This window comes from Aspergillus brasiliensis, assembly GCF_001889945.1.
Source record: "Aspergillus brasiliensis CBS 101740 unplaced genomic scaffold ASPBRscaffold_11, whole genome shotgun sequence".
Classification (NCBI taxonomy): domain Eukaryota; kingdom Fungi; phylum Ascomycota; class Eurotiomycetes; order Eurotiales; family Aspergillaceae; genus Aspergillus; species Aspergillus brasiliensis.
The window spans coordinates 456,944-476,339 of record NW_027137452.1 but is presented as its reverse complement, the minus strand read 5'-3'; the positions used below and the strand labels follow the sequence as shown (position 1 = coordinate 476,339).

At 50.5% G+C, this 19,396-nt stretch overlaps 5 protein-coding genes across 5 annotated transcripts; 3 read left to right on the top strand and 2 right to left on the bottom strand.

The window, feature by feature from the left end:
- Positions 1-485: 485 nt before the first annotated feature.
- On the top strand, positions 486-2,572 carry ASPBRDRAFT_131867 (GMC family oxidoreductase; the record flags this gene model as incomplete). Its single annotated transcript, XM_067618375.1, has 5 exons — positions 486-871; positions 947-976; positions 1,036-1,918; positions 1,972-2,473; positions 2,526-2,572. 5 exons carry the CDS (start codon positions 486-488, stop codon positions 2,570-2,572), a joined length of 1,848 nt encoding a protein of 615 aa, XP_067476225.1.
- Positions 2,573-4,923: 2,351 nt separating this feature from the next.
- Positions 4,924-5,641, top strand: ASPBRDRAFT_290255 (uncharacterized protein). Its single transcript, XM_067622595.1, has 2 exons — positions 4,924-5,413; positions 5,457-5,641. The coding sequence occupies exons 1-2, from the start codon at positions 5,054-5,056 to the stop codon at positions 5,553-5,555; spliced, it is 459 nt and encodes a 152-aa protein (XP_067476224.1). The 5' UTR covers positions 4,924-5,053; the 3' UTR covers positions 5,556-5,641.
- A 941-nt stretch (positions 5,642-6,582) lies between these two features.
- On the bottom strand, positions 6,583-7,988 carry ASPBRDRAFT_132114 (uncharacterized protein; the record flags this gene model as incomplete). Its single annotated transcript, XM_067618400.1, is given in 5 exon segments — positions 6,583-6,738; positions 7,228-7,336; positions 7,350-7,435; positions 7,640-7,720; positions 7,878-7,988. Coding segments are annotated over 5 exon segments (543 nt in total), but the record flags the coding sequence as incomplete, so codon positions are not given.
- Positions 7,989-8,105: 117 nt separating this feature from the next.
- ASPBRDRAFT_198553 (protein kinase RIM15) lies at positions 8,106-14,366 on the top strand (the record flags this gene model as incomplete). The annotated part of the gene is made up of 2 exons (XM_067621214.1): positions 8,106-8,690; positions 8,760-14,366. The coding sequence occupies 2 exons, from the start codon at positions 8,106-8,108 to the stop codon at positions 14,364-14,366; spliced, it is 6,192 nt and encodes a 2,063-aa protein (XP_067476222.1).
- A 1,666-nt stretch (positions 14,367-16,032) lies between these two features.
- ASPBRDRAFT_131584 (Mechanosensitive ion channel family) lies at positions 16,033-18,897 on the bottom strand (the record flags this gene model as incomplete). The annotated part of the gene is made up of 2 exons (XM_067618341.1): positions 16,033-18,195; positions 18,259-18,897. 2 exons carry the CDS (start codon positions 18,895-18,897, stop codon positions 16,033-16,035), a joined length of 2,802 nt encoding a protein of 933 aa, XP_067476221.1.
- Between the last annotated feature and the right edge of the window lie 499 nt (positions 18,898-19,396).

Below are 19,396 nucleotides of genomic sequence, written 5' to 3'. Positions count from 1 at the left end.
ATTCACAATGCGCTTTCCATCGCAGTTTCACCAGCTCTGATCGTTTTGGCTCTGAGAATCCGCTAGCTGTCATTAACTTCGCCAGTATGGGTGTTATCGGCCTCTTGAACAACAAGCAAGATGCTTGTAGATTGGACATGCTATGCCTTGCTTGGATGATATCGTTCATTAGTTTTTGGATGTCACTGCATGGCGCTGGGACAGCTCATTCAAGTAAGTACTACTACTAATAGTAATATATTCTTTCCTCGTTCGGCAGGAACCAGTAGATCCCCGCTGTGAGACAACTACGTCTCTCTCAGAGTACCGCGCCATCTCTCCTAAGTACCTCGTCCATCGCTTTCATCTTCATTTTATTACGTATTCTTGTTTCGTGGGCTTCATCAAAATGCAGTACTAGGTCTAATAACCAGGATATGCCTCGGATGCCCCAACCGCCCATTCTTCCGCCAAACACCTGCTCTCATCATATCTGCCTTGGTCGGATGTCTTCATTTGCGACCTTGATACTCGCCCTCTTGCTCTTTTCTACTAGAGTACTAGGGCATTTGGAAGATTATCTGGACGACGCTGAGCAAGGTGTACCGGGGTTAGATGCCTCCTTCGACTATGTAGTTGTCGGTGCCGGGGCTGGGGGCTTGACTCTGGCAGCTCGTCTCGCACAACATAACTACAGAGTCGCTCTGGTTGAGGCGGGAGATTTCTACGAGCTCAAATACCCCCTAGCTGCGGTACCAGGGGCTGGGATCATAGGAATAGGGAGCGATGTTGATAGCCCTACACCCGTGGATTGGCGGTTTGTCGCCTACGCTGTCCCGGGAGCCAACTATCGCGACCTTCATTACCCCAGAGGCAAATGCTTGGGGGGATCGTAGGCTCACATCTCCTCTCACTTTTGTCATTTGCTTTCCATCTGGGCAAGGCTGATTCTTCTGGTGCTTTCTAGAACAGGCTCCAACATGATGGTCTATCAAAGGTTCGAAGCCACTCATCAGGTATTTCGTGGAGGGCAGGACTGATATAAACTGGAGCTAGACCGAATAAAGAGGCCATGCAAAGATGGGCTGAGCTCGTTGACGACGATAGCTACACTTTCGACCGAGCTCTTCCTTTCTTCCAACGTACGGCTAACTTCACTCCTCCCAACAACGACGTACGCGATAGCAATGCCACAGCATCGTTCAACCTGGGTGCGTTTGATAAACGGGGCGAGCCTCTACAAGTATCTTACCCTGACTTCCCCGTATCGCTTTCGAGCTGGGTGCAACTTGGAATGGAGTCTGTAGGGATTCCCGAGATTGAGGACTTCAACAGCGGGTTCCTACTGGGCGCTCAGTACTGTGCTCTGACCATCGACCCACACAAGAAAATACGAAGTAGTTCAGAGTCCGCTTTCAAGAGAGCGCCAATACCACGTCTCATGACGCTTGCACTATACAAGAAGACTATGGCAAAGAGAATACTGTTCAACACACAGAGGCGAGCTACCGGAGTGGAGGTCAGGACGGGAGATTTGGTATATATATTGCAAGCCACACGGGAAGTCATAGTGTCTGCAGGGGCATTCCAGAGCCCCCAGCTCTTGATGGTATCCGGAGTTGGCCCAGCCAGTGTGCTAGAAGAGCATGGTATTGAGGTTCTTGTTGACCTTCCGGGGGTAGGGCAAAATATGTGGGATCATGTCTTCTTCGGGCCTGCGTACCGAGTTGCGCTTCAGACAAGCACCAGGATTGCCACCGACTTTCTTTATTTGACCGAAGTAATCGTCGAGTATATAGCAAATCGTAGTGGCCCACTGACAACCCAGGGAATCGATTACTTGGCTTTTGAGAAGGTCCCAATTGAACTACGGTCCCACTTCTCCAATGAGACGTTGAGTGATCTATCATGGTTCCCTCCTGGCTGGCCTGAGATGGAGGTACGGTCTCTGCACGGGGACTTTGAGCATGGCTAACAGTTGACCTCTTAAAGCACATTCCAGTGGCCCTCTATATTGGAGACTTCTCTGATCCTGTTAAACACCAACCGCTAGATGGGGCGCAGTATGCGTCAATCGCCGGAGCATTAGTCGCACCCACATCTCGCGGGAATGTCACCATTATTTCAGACGACACAGACGACCTGCCGATAATTAATCCCAACTGGCTAGCAACTAAGACAGACCAAGAGGTGGCTATTGCGTTATATCGAAGAGTTCGCGAGATACTCCGTAGCACGGGAATGGAACCGATTATTATCGGGGAAGAATACTTTCCCGGTGAAGAGGTCCAGACTGATTCGGAGATACTAGAAGTGGTAAAGGACACACTCATGACAGTTTACCATGCCTCGTGTACATGCAAGATGGGTGTTCGCAATGACTCGATGGCTGTAGTTGACAGCCAGGCACGAGTCTTCGGGGTTGAGGGATTGAGAGTGGTCGATGCCAGTGCGTTCCCAATTCTGCCTCCAGGACATCCCCAATCGGTAGTCTGTAAGTTTTCCAGAGTTTCAGAACCTCTCATAATCGCTGCTGACAGTTTTAGACATGCTTGCCGAGAAGATCGCCTCCGATATCATACACTGGGAGTGAATTGGTTCGATACGAGTTGTGTTTCACATTATTATTACTGTAATTCTTAAAAAGTGGCTTCTGTTCCTATAGTTCCATACGTGCACCCGTGTGCGGACTTGGAATTCAGAAGTTTGCTATTATTAAAGATAAACCTTAATTCGCACTAATATCATTATCATTTCACTGCGGAGGGAGCTTCTTGCATCCTCTAAACTCAATGAAGCCATGTTCATATGACACTCCCAACGCCAATCATATCATTGGACCTTCCATGCATCAAATAAGCGCACGAGCAACCCCCAATGATGAAACCATGCTTCAACAACTCCACCTTCGATAGAGAAAGTCTGATCTCTCCGGATACTAACAGGCAGAGACGCACCACAAGCGTGGACATGACTCCCATTGAAACTTCATCCTAGGACCTCCAATTTTTACAATTACATATCTTAAAGACTCTACTATATCTGTCTAGCTACTTACTTACATCATACATGAATATCTTAACTACCCCATACTAGAACCACCTATCTATCCACTCACGACAAGGACATGGACATGGACATGGACACGGATCTTTTCAAGTCATACGTACTTTCTTTACTATACCCCACCCGTGCCCATCTCGCCTCCTTGCAAGGATAACGTATATTCCATTATGTTCCTACCCCATGCTTATATTATATGTACATGTATATGCTGTGCTAGGAGGGGTGGATGATGATGATGATGATGATGATGATGATGATGTGTGTGTGTGTGTGTGTGTGTGTGTGTGTGTTTATGATGTAGGGGGCTGGGCTGGGGATGAGGATGGCAAATCAAACATACATACATACACACATACATACATGGGGTGTGTTTACGTGTATGTATGTATGTATGTATGCGCAATTGCACCGATGGGGGATGGGATGGGATAGAGCTCAACATGGGGAGGATTTAATTTCTAAATTCCACTAGGATGTTGTACGTACGTACGTATGTATGTATGTATGTACGCTTTGGGACAGGTGAGGACTTCTTTTTGGTTCCATGTAGATAGATAGTTGTAGTCGGATGGGGTGATTAGAAATGGAGGCATAGTACTGTAGTTAAGTGGCATGCATGTGGGAGGGTGTGTTGGTGGCTGCTATTGCTGCTATGGTAACTAGAAACCTTCCTATCTAGGTACTGTGGTATGAATAAGATTACACAGAATACCACAAAAGACTAAAAAAGTATATAGGGGCTACTTGATGGGTCTAGATTCTTGACTACTGTGGTATATACCAGTAGTGTCTCGTGTGTTTTGGTGTTAAAAAGCAATTATCTTGAATTTAATCAATCACATGGTTCCGGTTCACTGTGGCATGCTATCAAGATACTAATTGTGTCTGAGTGTATAGGTCTAGGTCTGGATAGGCCATCTGTTTCTGGTAAGAAAGATAAAGATCACGCCATGATGAAGGTGAGAAAAAGATGAAGGTGAGAAAACCGGTATGTGTCTTTTTGTGTTAAAACTTGCTGTTGGTCTCGGAGATTACCCCAGCTTCGAATTGGAGAGCGTTAATATATATATACTATATATGACAGTCTCCTTTTTTCTCCCCGTGCAAGTCAATGATGAGGTGGTAGGATTCCAGGTCCTTCGATTCCGTGGAGTCTTTTCACTTTGTTTTTGCTTTCTAATCCAGGTGTCTTGCTAATTTGGGTAGGTACTTAGGTACCTTAGGAAGAAATACTTGGTTTTAGAGGCGGAGGTGGCTGAACGTTAACTCTGTTGATTTTGGTTTGACACATCGTTTAACACAGTGGGTGGTGTGGTATGTGAACAAGGTTAGTTACTGGAGTGACTGGCTGGCTGACTGACTGACTTTTCCTCCATGCTTCTCTTGTCCGTATTTAGGTTGGGGACCCCCTGTCAGATGATCTCGTGGGATCGGCCAATGTGCGGGGATTGGGATATGGTTGGTTAGTTTAATGGGAGCATCGTGGTAGTTTGTACTTTTGTCGCTCTCTCTCTCTCTCTCTGTTCTGTCTTTCTCTCAGACTTGAAGATCTCAACAGGCAAGTACATTTTTTCGGGCTGATGTCTAACGAGGGAGGAATGGGGAGGGGTTATTTCCTCCACAGACAAAAAGTCGATCATTGCTCTTGTTCCACCTCTGCTTTCATTCTCCTTGGCCCCTTCGGTAAGGATTGACGGTGGAATGCAGTCTCGGATGTGGGAGGTGCAGGAACTCCATCGAAACCTCATGTACGGGAGGCCGGACGTGCCTACGCCACCTGCAGACGGTGATCCTCACGGTTGAGCAGTTTGGAAGAGACGGAGACCCATGGGATTTGGATGTTTGGCTGATGGCGTTAGAATAATTCGAGAATACAACCAGGGATATGGTCGTCATTGGCTTGTAGCGATGTCCAGGGGTTGAAAATCCTCAGGGCGCAATTTTCGAGAAAATGAGGCCATGGAGGTGAAACGAGCGGATCGCCAACCAGCGCATCACTGTCATCATCATGATATTATGGCGTAGCCGTCAAGCAGAGCCAAAGGACATTACTGGTCTGATAGGTAAAGCAGAAATGGAACCCCGGGGGGAAAAAGAAAAGGAAGGGATCGTTTGCGGTCATGAATCGCATTTGCAGTTCAGCCACGCCGTCAATCAGCTTTGGAACCTCCCCACCTGGTTTACCCCGCAGAAACATATCCACCTCAGCTTATCATGTTGGTTCAAGTCCTCTCAACATAGACCGATTGGTGTCATCCCTCCTCATCGGGGAGTACGTGGACGTAGTAGTCTTGATGACGAACGAGCAAGGGTTTTACCATTTTCGGGTCATGACTGCTACCGGTCAATTTCCCCAAAACCGCAGAAGGTGTGACAAACCGAGACTTCTCAGATCGTAACTAACTATCTAGTGGATTCCGCAACTGAGTCGAACGAATGCTCGGGAATCCAGGGCTGAGACTATGATCTGTCATGGGCCAATGACCGACCGCAGTCCGGACTGCGTGTAACTGCAGAGATGCAGACAACCTGCCTCGCTTACCAGCGGAACCCCCCGTCAATTTTAGCACCAGACCACTTTTGAGATGAATCCCTGTGCCGGATCGAGTGATGTATCTCATTGGGGGGCGAAGGGGAGTCAAGTGAGCAGCTTATCCGCTGGGTCTGGGGGAGCTTGATCCATGGTACAGCGGACGCAGATGGAGAGACTCTTGTTCTTTGCCATTAATCATGATGGTTCACCTTCTTTCGGCCGGGCGGTGACGTTCTGGTGTAGACGGCCTTCTGGATTTATTGGTGCGAAATGGGACGCTGCAGGCAACACACGTACGCCATCGGTCGCATTCAGGTTGTAGGGATCCTTTCCGGGGTGACAAAAATTTTGCATGAGTCCAGACTACAGGGTTTTCTAGATACCGATGGCTGTGAGTTAGAAGGGGGCGAGGAGAGTACTGTCGGTTGCACAGGATTTCGAGACCAGAAACCCATCGAAGAAGGGTATGCACCAAATGAAAATGGCCCGACCGTTGAGACGGGGTCTGGAGTGGCGCTCCGTGGCTGCGGATACTGTCGTGTGTGGTTCGGACTGACCTCCCTCCAAAGGGATCGAGACCGAAAATAAAACACAGTCGAAGAAAAGCAATTCCGCTATCTCACCCACGGGAAAGTACGAGGTCTTGCATGTTGCGTTGTCTGTGAATGGAGGGAGGCCACTGCTGGTTCCTGGGATGATTGATGATGACGGCAATGATGTGAATGGGGACCGATAATCGTCAGGCCACAACAAATGAGAGAGCAGAGTATCCTGAGGAACGAGCCGTGTGTTGAGATTGTTCATTTATCTCTCCAAAAATTTGATTTGTTAATTGAGTGGAGAGTGTGCAGCATCGGACTAGTAGGATGAATCACTCCCCCGTTGCTAGAGTGAGGGAGGGAGCTGGGGGAAATAGCCAACGAATGACAGACATATGGAAGTTGTCCGTCGGATAACTACTACCAGCAGATGATGGGCGGTCCTGGCGCAAGTTGAAGCAGCGCCTAGATAACTGTGCAGCTAGGTACAGTGAAGTGGATGTAGCTAATGACTAGATGCCTATACCACGGGTGTGTCCGGGCATCCACCGCGGCTCCTCTGAGAGGTCTAGTGGACTGTGATCCATACCCTAATGCACCTTGCAGATGGAGCCACCACTCCTTAGCCAGCGGTAAGAAAACCCGGACGGAATACTTCTAAGACTAAATATGCAACCGTGTGTCAGAAAGGGTAGGTGAGGTGAGAGGAGGGAGAAGGGAGAAGAAGAAGAAGACAAGCGAAGCACTAGGAAAAAACTAAAGTAAATGAATTTGCCGGGGTTAGGGACTGTAAACTCCAGTCGCAGTGTTACTACTACAACAGCAGAGACGGAATCATGTTATCAACTCCGTAGTAACTACAAAGTATTATTATTTTCCGGTTGGAACGGCTTCCGACTTTCTTTGAATCGGCAGTCAGAACCAGACGACTAGCACCTCCCCTGCCTTTTGGAGCTGCTATGGTTTCAGGCGGGAAACCTAAATCCCCATCCAGATTGTGCCCATTCAACCGAAGATTTTCTTGAGAAAGTGGAAAGTGTTTTGACTTCTGAAAGTCAATCGTTGATGGAAAGTCTTCCGCTGCTGCTTTTCCCGCCAATTTTACCATACCATACGGTACCGCACTGACCCGCAGCCTCCGTTGGCGGCGTGTGATTTGGCAGTGTGGGCACCAGACAGGTAAAGATTGGTAACATTGCCCGTCTTCTCACGTTCTTCCCTCCATACAATACAAAGGATACAAGAATAGTACGACAGGACTGACGCTGCCATCCATTCCTGAGGTTGCTTGCTGGCTACTAGTCTTCCCACTCTCTCTCTCGCTGTGTGCCTTTTCCCATCTATTTTTCGCCCTTAATACTTGTTCGTCTCTCCAATTTCCCTTCCTTCTTGGCTCCTCCCCTCCCATTACTCTGTTGATTCTATGTCGCTATTCCTCCAGCACTGTCTGGTTGCACCAACCCCGACTATTCCCTGCTTCTAGTCGACCTCGTTCCCGGGGGTTGACTCGGTCAATCGTCACCCTGGCTTCGCGTTGACGCTCCGTCGCGCCATTCCCCCGCATAGCCGCTTTTCCCTCTTCGTTTCGCTTTCCTCCTCTGTCCTTACGTGATCACGAGATTCTCCTCTTTTTTCTTTCTTTATCCACCCAAAAAGAGAAATATTTCGGTCTCTCTATATCACCAGAGAAACGAACCGAAAAAAAAGTGCACTTCCCCGGCTGTCTGTTGCGATCGGGTTGTCTGCTGTCTCATCATCACCGTCCCCCCGCTATCCAGCCATGGCCAATTAGTACTGCGGATGCATTCATAACCAACAATCAAAGGGCACCCGCTCTGCCTGGCAGACGGTCCTGCTTGGAATCTGCTCACCGTGTATAATTTCTCTCAGCTTGACCTTACACCCCTACGCCTCTCAGTCATTCGACTTCCCCTCGTCCTCCCCTCGGGGCAGTCTTCGGTATTCCTGTCGGCTCCCGCCTGTCCAGTATGGCGGGCAATGGCACCGACGATGCTCAGTACCTCGCGCCTCCCGCCGTGACTGCTTTGCGGCAGGAAGCTCGGAGTATCGATCCGAGGTTCTCCCCTACTCGCTCCCCCAGCGTCGATCATATGCGACAGGAACGTGAAGATCTCAAGGAGGCGGCGGAACAAACCTTGAACGTCATTGTTGATTTGGATCTCGATGGTCGCGTCAAATGGGTCAGTCCGTCATGGAAACAGGTCGTCGGCACGTCACCAGTGTCTATAGAGGGGCGGATGATCTCAGAAATCGTGGTCGGCAACCAGAATGTCTTTCACGATGCCATAGAGAGCATGAAGGAGGATGACTCCCGCAGTCGGTTTATTCGTTTTGCAGTCCACATGGGCCCCGATTCGGTCCTGAAGTACTCCCCAGAGCCACGACCTCCGAAGCCAGAGCAGGAAGTTACTGAAGCGACCCACATTGCAGAAGAAGAAGAAGAAGAAGAAGCACAAGCCCCGGCAGAGGAGGAGGACCGCCATCATGACGTCCTTCATTTGGAAGGACAAGGTATCATGGTGTTTGATCGTACCGCCGATGGGGTCGGACATGTAGGTCACCACCGCTGTCGATACTCGGTATATCTGAAAAAAACTGACCATATTTCTTTCTATTTACAGACCATGTGGATGTTGCGACCATTTACGGAACCCAGAGAAGTCACCATCGACCTTCCGCCTTTGCTAGTAGAATCCCTAGGCGTTGGAGCGGAAGTGTTGGCTAATTACTTGACCACTCTGGCTGAGGCTGCTGCTAGTGAGCCTGACCCTTCAAAGCATCCAGCTCCAAACCCGGTACTATGTCGCATCTGTGAGCGGCAGATTACGCCATGGTGGTTTGAGAAACACTCGGACCTCTGTCTTCAGGAACATCGGGCCGAGATGGACGTTCAGATAGCTCAGGAGAACCTCAACGAGCACCGTCATGCCATCGTCAAGGTGCTAGATGCTCTAGAGGCCAGACAAAGCAGGCCATTGGTACTTGGAGAGACCCAACCCCCCGCAACAGTCCAGCCCGAGTACAAAGGCCTACCTATTGGGCCATCTCCAGTGGCCTCCGCACCATCGTCCGGATCAGTCTCCAGTGCCAATTCCGCTCCTGGTACGCCGCCTCGATCCAGAGATCATTCGGCTTCTGGAATCGGGCATACTCGCGCTCGATCATTTGCAGTGCGGCGTCCGTTAGCTCGCGTCGTTGAGCTGATCCTTGACCTTTGTGATACTGCATTGGAAATCAACATGCCTGTAATCAGGGAATCTCGCGCGGACAACGGTGATGATTTTCGGACATTGTCACCGCAGTCCGAGTCCCGTATCTCGCAGGTCCTCCAGTGGCAATCACCCAGCTCTAACACACTGGAGCAGGAGCAAGGAATCGCGGCCCTATGCAATGATACCGAACAAGTCGCCAAGGCAAAAGTCGATGCAGTTATCCGCCATAGAAGGATTGTGGAGTATGCGGAGCGAATTCGCATCGAATACACGATTCTGGTAGAGGAGTGCATCGCAGCAGCTCTCACCAAAGCGGAGCGAATTGCGGCCGGCCAGCTGAGTGATTCGAGTGCTTCAGACGATGACTCTCCCCAAGACACCGAACCCGCCGTGCTTGCAAGTAGCCCGATAATACGGGGGAAGCGAGAATCTGCAGCTCCACCTGCAATGTCCGCTTTGACGATGTCCATGCGCAATTCGCCCGACCGGTTTCACTCCAACCACTCCTCCGAAGGCAAAGCCTCAGTCGCTGTGTCTACCGGATCGAACAGCCCGATGGAATGTCCCACACCTCGATCCCACAAGAGTATTGCCGGGGTGTTAGGGACATCGCAGCCATCCAGACGGGGTCTCTCTTTGATAGATCTGGATGCCGGCGAAAACAGTGACAGCAGCGCACCTTCGTCTGCTTTTCCCGGCGCCGTGCGAACCGACTCGCCCTCCTCCGACCGCAGTATGGACAGAAAACGAAGGAGCCTGGTCCTTCCCGGTCTTTCTAGCTCACCCCGCAGACAACATTCTCCAGCCAGGGTATCGGGGCCACATTCGCCATTACGAATGCCCCGGGCTCGTCTTTCGAGTGGCGCCGATGGTCTACCGTCACCCATAGTATCTCCCTCCGTGAATGCGATCGAGCTGGCGCAAATCCACTACCCTCATCATCGCCGTCAATCGTCCGCGACATCTTCCGATATCGTAAAGCCGCCCGTTTCACCCCATCTGTCCTCCGCCAGCCAGCCGCAGCCAAGACCAGCACCGCCGTCGATCAAGGACTTTGAAATCATCAAGCCAATCAGTAAAGGTGCCTTTGGAAGTGTTTACTTGGCCAAGAAGAAGGTAACCGGGGAATACTTTGCGATCAAGGTATTGAAAAAGGCGGATATGGTCGCGAAGAACCAGGTCACCAACGTCAAGGCGGAGCGTGCAATTATGATGTGGCAAGGCGAAAGCGATTTTGTTGCTAAGCTCTACTGGACATTCTCCAGCAAGGACTACCTCTACCTGGTAATGGAATATCTCAACGGCGGCGATTGTGCTTCTCTCGTCAAGGTTCTTGGTGGATTGCCCGAGGACTGGGCGAAAAAGTACATTGCGGAAGTAGTCCTCGGAGTCGAACATCTCCATAGTCGGGGTATCGTCCATCGTGATCTCAAACCAGACAATCTTCTTATCGATCAGACGGGTCATCTCAAGCTGACTGATTTCGGATTGTCACGCATGGGCCTTGTTGGGCGTCAAAAACGCGTTCTCAAGAGCATGAACAATGAGCCGGCACCCGATCTTCTGAAACAAGGGTCGTTTCCTCGAGCAACATCAATTACATCTTCGAGATCGGCCTCTTTCGATTTTCAGGGCAGCGGATCACCGGGGTCCACGCCATTGATCACGCCAGATGTTGCTAGCAGCATCCCCCAACCATCTTACTTCAGCCTCAGCCAAGGGGGCGGACTCAGTCGGCAGACTTCACGACGAGCATCCGGCTACCGTAGCGATAGTGGCGCCAGCGAGAGTCTGAATGCTATGTTCCGCACTTTGTCTTTCAACGAGGGTGGTGAAGCTTCCGGCACCATGCCTGTGCCCGTCCCTTCTGCAGGCCTACACCAACACCAACAACACGAAGAGGAGAGCCAGAGCGAGGCGGGTGAGTCACCTCACTTGTACCCGCTTCAACCTACAATGAGCAATTCCTTCTCCTATAGCACTCCACCGCAACAGTCAATGATGCCCCCCCTAATGGCGTTGTTTGACCCCGAGGACCATAACAGGCGGTTTGTGGGTACGCCAGATTATCTGGCTCCGGAAACCATCAACGGTGTTGGTCAGGATGAAATGAGTGACTGGTGGTCCTTGGGCTGCATCATGTTTGAGTTCCTCTTCGGCTATCCGCCGTTCAATGCTGGAACTCCAGATGAGGTTTTCGACAACATACTCCACCGGAGGATAAACTGGCCGGACGAAGCGGAGGAATACGCTTCTCCCGAAGCTATTGATCTTGTGAACAAGCTCATGACTATGAACCCTCGTGAACGGATAGGTGCCAATGTGGATGAGAAATATCCCAATGGTGGAGCAGAGATCCGGAGCCACCCTTGGTTTTCTGATATCAACTGGGATACCTTACTGGAGGATAAAGCGCAGTTTGTACCCAACATTGAGAACCCCGAAGATACCGAATATTTCGACGCTCGTGGCGCCACGCTTCAGGCCTTTGCTGAAGAACTGGAAGATGCAACAAGCCCCCCTCAACCACCGTTAACCACTGGCGCATACCCTCAAGATCGTCCCCATGATGCCTTGTTCAAAGTGCGCTCTCATGTCAACTCGATGAAGCGACCGTTGATGCCTCTGCATATCCCCCCTCATGTGCGAGAGTCACGTAGCAGAAGGCTGAGCGAGCCTGCAATGGCCGACGATTTTGGCAATTTCGCCTTCAAGAATCTTCCCATGCTCGAGAAGGCCAACAAGGATGTGATCCAGAAACTACGCCAGGAGGCAATGCAAGCACAGCAACGTCACGTTCCTCCCACTGGCTCTCAGCAACAGGGACACACGCAAGGCGGCCAAGAGCAAGCCCCCTCTCAGCCTGCACCACCCACTTTGGAAGGAAGCCCGTTACCGATGTCATTACAAAGGACCTTGTCTCAAACCAAAGGCAGCAACCGACCTTCGTCCCCTTCCAGCATGAGCCAGGCGAACTCGTCTCCCAGTCGTCCATCTCAGCCTTCGTCCCCGCTTCTTGTTCAATTTAGCACCGGCCAAAATCACGAGCGCAGAAAAACGTCCGGGTCATCTTCCAATAACTCGCAGTCCGCCGGAAGCTCTCAACCCTCCAGTGTCGATCAGGGACGGATGGCAAGTCTCAAGCACGGCTCCGCGTCATCGTCTCCTATAAAGCCCCCTCGAGCCACGGCTCACTCGCCGGATAAGACACCTTCTGGACAGCGCCACGGCAGTGCTCCTGCCTCACGAGCAAGATCACAGACCATTGGCTCTCAGGATGGGGATCTCTCATCATCCCTAGCCAAGGAAACATATGCCGTGGGTCATTACAAACGCCGCAGCCAATTATTCGATATCTCACCCTCCTCATCAGACAACGAGGATCCGCGTACGAAAGCCTTGCTCAAAGTCCAGCGCCGCCGCCAAAGCTCGAGACGCATGTCACAGATCAATTTTCCCGACGGGCCATTTTTCCGGCCTTTGGATGTTCTCATCTGTGAAGATCATCCGGTCTCTCGAATAGTCATGGAACGCCTCTTTGAGAAACTGCGCTGCCGTACCATTACGGCGGTAAACGGTACCGAAGCGATGCGTTACGCTCTCAGCGAGGTGCAGTTCGACATTATCATGACGGAGTTCAAGTTACCCCAGGTAACTGGGGCCGATGTTGCGCGTATGGTGCGGGAAACGCGTAGTGCGAATCGGCATACTCCAATCATTGCAGTTACAGGCTACCTCAAGGATCTGCCAGAAACTCATCATTTTGACGCGCTCATCGAAAAGCCTCCAACCCTAACCAAGTTCACGGAAGCACTGTGTAAGTTCTGTCAGTGGAAGCCGCCTCCAAAGGACTACAATCCTTCCCAGTCAATGAATGTTCCCCCTTCTACGATGCGCCAGGCTTTCGTGCAAGCCGAGCATAGCCCAAGTTCAACAGCCTCATCAGGGTTCGCACATGTGCCCTCTAGCTCTTACAGAGGATCCAGTCGAGAGGACTCCATCGTCAGCAGTTACTTTGGCGATATGGAGTCAATCAAACCAGAGGAAGGCGCTGTTATCGTGAGTCATCACAATGAAGAGCCGGAACAGGATAAAGGTGGCCTCGGGATCTCCGAAGATGTGACTCGAGTACAGGAAGCGGCGGATAACAGTTCCACCTCTGGCTCGGATGCAGTGCCTTTTCCAAATCTACTTCACGCCTCTTCAGCGCCACCTACCGTTCATCCGTCTGGAAACGTTACGCCTCGCAAACAGCGATCCAGCGAAGCGATCCGGGCGAAGAGAGAGTCTTTAGAACGCAAGCGCTATGAGTGCGCCGAGTCTGGCGACGATGAAGATGAAGAGCTTGGCAATTCTCAAACACGGGCAAGCAGCCCCCAGCAAAGGTCTCGTCGTCCCGGCTCGAAGCTAGGCATAGAGATGATGAGAACCAATAGCAGGGGTAGCGTTGTCAGTGGAAGCGAGGAGCTTCTCAAGAGAGAGAGGGAGTCGTTGGAACGACGGAGCAGTGGAGGCTCCGGTGGCGCAAGTGACTACGGCGAGGAAGGCACTGGCTCTCGTTCTCCGCGAAGCCCAGGTCTGGAGAGCCGTCTTGAGAACCTTTCAATTCCCGAGGAGGCGATTGTGGGGTCCGTTGAAGGATACAGTCCGAAGCATTCGCCCATCGTGGAGCTAGGGTCGAAAATGGACATACCAGCAATCTTCTCAGATCGGTCAATTTCGCCGTACACGACAGAAATTGCTTCAGATGCACAGGCCATGGAGACCAGCGTTGAAACACCTAAACTGGGACATATCACACCCCCTATCGTTTTCACGAGAGACGGAGAGTCAGAACCCTCGGGGGACGACCCAAAGACCCCATACATCAAGACTAGCGGGGACAATTTGGCTGCAAATTATGGTGCCGAAGCTGATCTTGACCGATACCTGGATGCTGATGCCACGCCTCGACCATTGCATACACCTTCTCCCCATCCATACTTGGGTTCCACCCATTCTCGACCCGATACATAGAACGCCGACACTATCTTGCTATGTGAGGTAGACCTTGCGAGAGCTGCAATTCAGTGTGACATGCGTTTGACAGATGTCCACGTACGATCCGCGCTTGTGTGCCGATTATATGACTTATATCACTTCCATGCTTACGACATATTGTTCTTTTTGCACCTGTTAAAATACATTTCTCTTCCATTGCTGCTCTCATATTGCTTACAATTTCCATACGCGTTTCAAGGCTAGCGGGTGTTTGGGAGTGTTTGTCGTCTCAACCAGGCTGTCTGAGTTCCACTCATTTGTCGATTTCTCGTTCTTACTATTTTCTTGCTCATTGTTCTACTTGCGCTCTCCTTGTCTCATCATCTAGGCGTATATCCCATTTCCTTTGTTTTTGAAAATTTTCCTCTTCTTGAGAGCAAAATTGTGTGTGTACCTATACGTACCAGATTCTCAAAAAAAAGAGTCCAGCTTCTCTCTTCTAGCTGCTTCTGTTGCTGCCCCAGTAAACCTACCAGTCCAGCTGTACATATATGCATTAGTCCTATTTCTGTGATTGATGATACGCCTTTGCAACTTTCATCTCGTTGTAATCAATCACAAACGTAAGTTGGCCAATCTGCTTTCCCATTCCTATCAATAATTAATTAATCAACCTCATCCTCTCCTTCCCTGAGATTCACTTACCAGAGGAGTAGTAGTACTAGTCTACTGCCACAACCATTACCCCATAAGCCAACACATCCCCACCCACACCCAAAACCCCTCGTTCAACTAATTGATATCCCCGGCCACCCAACTGCCCTCCCCTCCCCCTCTTACTAATTACACATCAAACACAAGTGCTACCATCTCAGCTCTCTCGATAATCTGCATATCTTACACAGAATTATATGTGTATATTAGCAGTAGAACAAGAGTGAGAAGAGAGGGAGAAGAATTGGGGGAGGGGGAGAAGAGGGGAGAACACATGTTGCGAGATACAACTATGTAGTTGTTCAGTGAGTGGTAACTACTAATGATAATTCATCATTTGACTAATTAGTTAGTATAGTCAGTTAGCTTGGATAGTTAGCTTACTACTGGATGGTTGATTTATGTTCTGTTGTGGATTTAGTATAGTGACTGATGAGTAGTAGTAACTAAATAGTTAGGTTTGTTACTTATGTACGGATAGGGTTTCACCGGTGCTGATACCTCAGGTTGGTTCTACTCAAGTTCGGGTTTGTTGAATTAGAAATGTAGGTGTGGTTATGTGCTTAGTAGTAGTAGTACTGGTAGTCAGAAGACAGGAGCTTATAGGGTCGATCAATTGCAGTGCATATCATTATTGCAGTGAATCTATATATCGATCGAATATGTCACAGAGAAACAGAAGACGGACACAGACTAGAGGTACACACACACAATAGTACTAGTAGTAGTCTGGTCATATGAATATTTCGACGAACCAACTGTGACAATATATTGATGCCTGTCCAACCAGTAGTTATTGACGAAGAAATAGAAAACAAACATGCCGCCGCCGATTGGTATGTAGGGAAAGGTGTATATCTATAGAGTGGCCATGCTGATATGATCGAGAATAAATCACTCAACAGTATGTAATAGGGACGAATAAACAAGGTACAAGTGCGCAATGGGCAGTCATTTCCAGAATGAGTACCGCACTATTGAAATGAAATCATTTCTCGTCCATGGCGGGCGACACGGCGCGGATCTGAGGTGATGGCTGGCCATGGGATTGCCCTTGTTCCAGATCAGCCTGGCCGCGGCTGCTGATGCTGTTGCGATGACGGAAGAACCGGCCGCGACTGACGGAGGACAAACTGTGACCACCTTGAGATTCCATGGACTGGCGTCCGGAGCGCGCCGCAGACGGGTGGCTGGTGTTGGAGTGGCTTCGGCGGTGAGAGGTAGATGCACGGCTCTGCCGCTCGGCTTCCTCTTCCTCTTCCTCTTGAATGCGACGCTCCGCGGTTTCACGGTTGGCCATCCGAACAACGTCATCCACACGAGTGTGGCGATCTTCGAACACATCACCCATAACGTCGCCGGAAGAAACATCGCGCATGCCCAGGGAGAAGTCAACATGCTTCCGCGTGAGCATCGAGTCACCGCGGGCCCGGGCAGCAGCGGCGTCCATACCCTTGCGAAGGATCGAATGCTGACGGACGGAGCTGCTGGAGCCGGTATTCTCAGGAAGCGAATCGTGCTGGTAGACAGGGGTGGGCGGAGGCCGGCCATCACTGCTGCCCGGGGGAGCGCCCATGTTATGCGAAGGGAACCCAGCGACATGGAAGGGAATGTCGACACGGGCACCCTGGAGGTTCATGCGTGGGCCTTCGATGCCAATCTCTTGCAAGGCAAGCATGAGCATGCAAATGAACTTATTGCGACGTTGCAAACGCAAGCCCTCATTTTGCCAGTTGGACTTGTAGAAGAAAACAACATTGAGGGTGACTGAGAAGTTTTCAGTCACCTCGCGCATCTCGGTGAGGATGTTAGTCTGGAATTCGCGGCGTTCGCTGCGGACAAATTCCAACAACCGTTGGCGAAGAGCATCAATTTGCTCGAGAGTTGTACCATACTTGATGACAATGGGCACAGCCTCGGCAAGGGCACCTGATCTGCGCTGGTTGAGAATAAACAGACCGTTCAGATAACTGTTCGGGGCTTGAACAACGTGACCCTGCATCTTCTTGAACTCGGTATACAAGAGAGAAATCTGCTTGACGAAGTAATCGTCACCCAGGCCCGCATCACCCGCGTTACCATAGACCGTTACACGGTCACCGACATCAAACGGGTGCTTGATGAAAACGAATATGACAGACTGAAGGAACTCCTGTGCAGTGGCAGAGAACAGCCAAGACAACGCGAGAATACTGGAGCCGGCAGACGTGAGCACGCCCGCAGCCGAGGTGGAAATCAAGGTCAAGAACACGATCACGGCAATGACAACCACGAAGAATTCCAGTACGTTGTCGAGTCTTCCGACGACAGAGTCGAGATCCTTCAAGGACGCAGTGATGGCTTTGCGCTCGCGTCCAATTTCCACGCACACTGACTCCAATTCCTCCATGGAGATATCTCCATTCATGTCCTTGTCGAACATGGTAAAAGCCGCCTCGGCTTCGTCATTGTTATCAAACGCTTCCTTCAGATCGCCAGAGAAAACGGTCTCAAAGCCATCCCGCACGAGGGTCCGGTAGAGTCGCCGAGCCAGAACCTGGCAACCGCTCGTGGTCCGCAGCAGAGCCAGCACAACCTGGTAAGGGTGGTTGCTGTTGGTGGCTGTACGACCAGTGAAATCCGCTGCAACTGCACCAGCAACATCACCAACCTTGGTAAAGGCACCCTTGGCAAGGCGCCCGGCTTTACCGGCGTAATGGAACGGGATCTTGAGACCGGTGTTAGAACCGGACTGTTTTTGCTCCTCAAACTCCTTGTCCTTAGCAGTGATTTTTCTGCGAGAGAAATCGTACAGTTTGGTCAAGCTGCCAATCTGGAACTTGTTGATCTCGATCCTATCAGCATAAGTACGCGTGTGGAAACTGATGGCGATTAGCTGAATGATGAATTTCTCCACCAGGTTGAGGATCGTCCAAACGAAGACGGAAATGATGATCTTGTTGAGCGTGTTTTCCCAGGAGCGCGTAGCATGGTTTCCGTCCACGTGATGATTCTTCATCGTGGGCAGGAAAGAGATTTCGATACCCAACCACCAGAAGAAAAGGGTCGCATGCAACTCCAATTGCTTGGCAAGATCACGCCATTTCTTCGCATTGTTGGTGAAGATACTAGCGAGCGCATTCACAGGTATAGGGATCAATTTGGACACGATCTGTCAAGAATCAGATTAGCAACGAGGCGATGGGGAGCGAGTAAAGGTATCATGGGGACTCACTCTTCCAGCCCACAAGGTTAACCAGACAATTTCCAACCAGACTGAAAACCAAAGCAACTGGACCCCTCCGACACTGGCATTTGGATATGCCAGCGCGCCAACCAACAACGGAATCAATAGAATGATCACCAGGGGCAGGATGTAGGTAAGGTAGCGAATGACGAAACTGGATTCATGCAGCTTCTTGACTAATCTGGCAATGTTGGTATTGGGATTCTCGGGTGGGTTGTAAACCGCAGCTTTCTCATGCAGCGGATTGGTGGCCTCATCGAACTCGTCGACATGTTCGGACCGGCGCGAGCGAGAACGGGAACGAGAGCGAGAGATGGATGTACGGTCGTCTTTCACACTCTTTTTCGACTCTCCCTCGTGGGTGGACAGTGAAACCATCCGTTCAGCCTCCATCACTGCCAGGTCGTCTTCTAGACGCGTAGATTCTTCTCGCGCAGTGACAGGGGAGCACAGGGCGGTCCTATCCAAGTCATTGTAAGAAGTGTCCACTCTCAGGTGGTGACCATTACTCGCGCTGTCATAGACGTAGGTGCCTTCGTCAGAGTCAGGAGTTCCATCGTCCAATCGGTGCTTGCTCTTCTCTTCCGGGTGATCAGGAGCAAGATGCTCCCCCATGGAGGTCGACATGTTGGCACCGGGCCAGGAGTCGAAAGCGCAGAGCTAGATTATAGGCCGACTAGCACTAGAATTATAGATTGAACTGGTCTAGAAACAGACTATATGCTGGGTATGTTAGACCAGTACCGGTCAAGAGGAGGCCATGCCAAAGCTTAACCACCAAAACATAGTACACAGTGATGAAGAATCAACAGGATAGACAGAAGGAAGGAAAACATCCTAGGGAATAAAAGAGGGTCTGGCGCAACCGAGGAAGAACACGAGCAAGGGCGAAGACTGACCTACGGAGTACACTGGTGGGAAATCCTTCCGAAAACCAGCCAAGCTAATGATGCATTGATTCTGGCCGGTGGCTCAAAAAGGAACGGGAGATAAGCGGGCACTAGTAGGATTGTGCAGATGGAGGAAAAGGAAAATGCACCGAAACAAGTAGGAGGAGATGAAGATGCAGAGGGAGGGAAAGGGAAGGGAAAGGAAAAGTGATGACAATGAGAAGCAAAGGACAGAA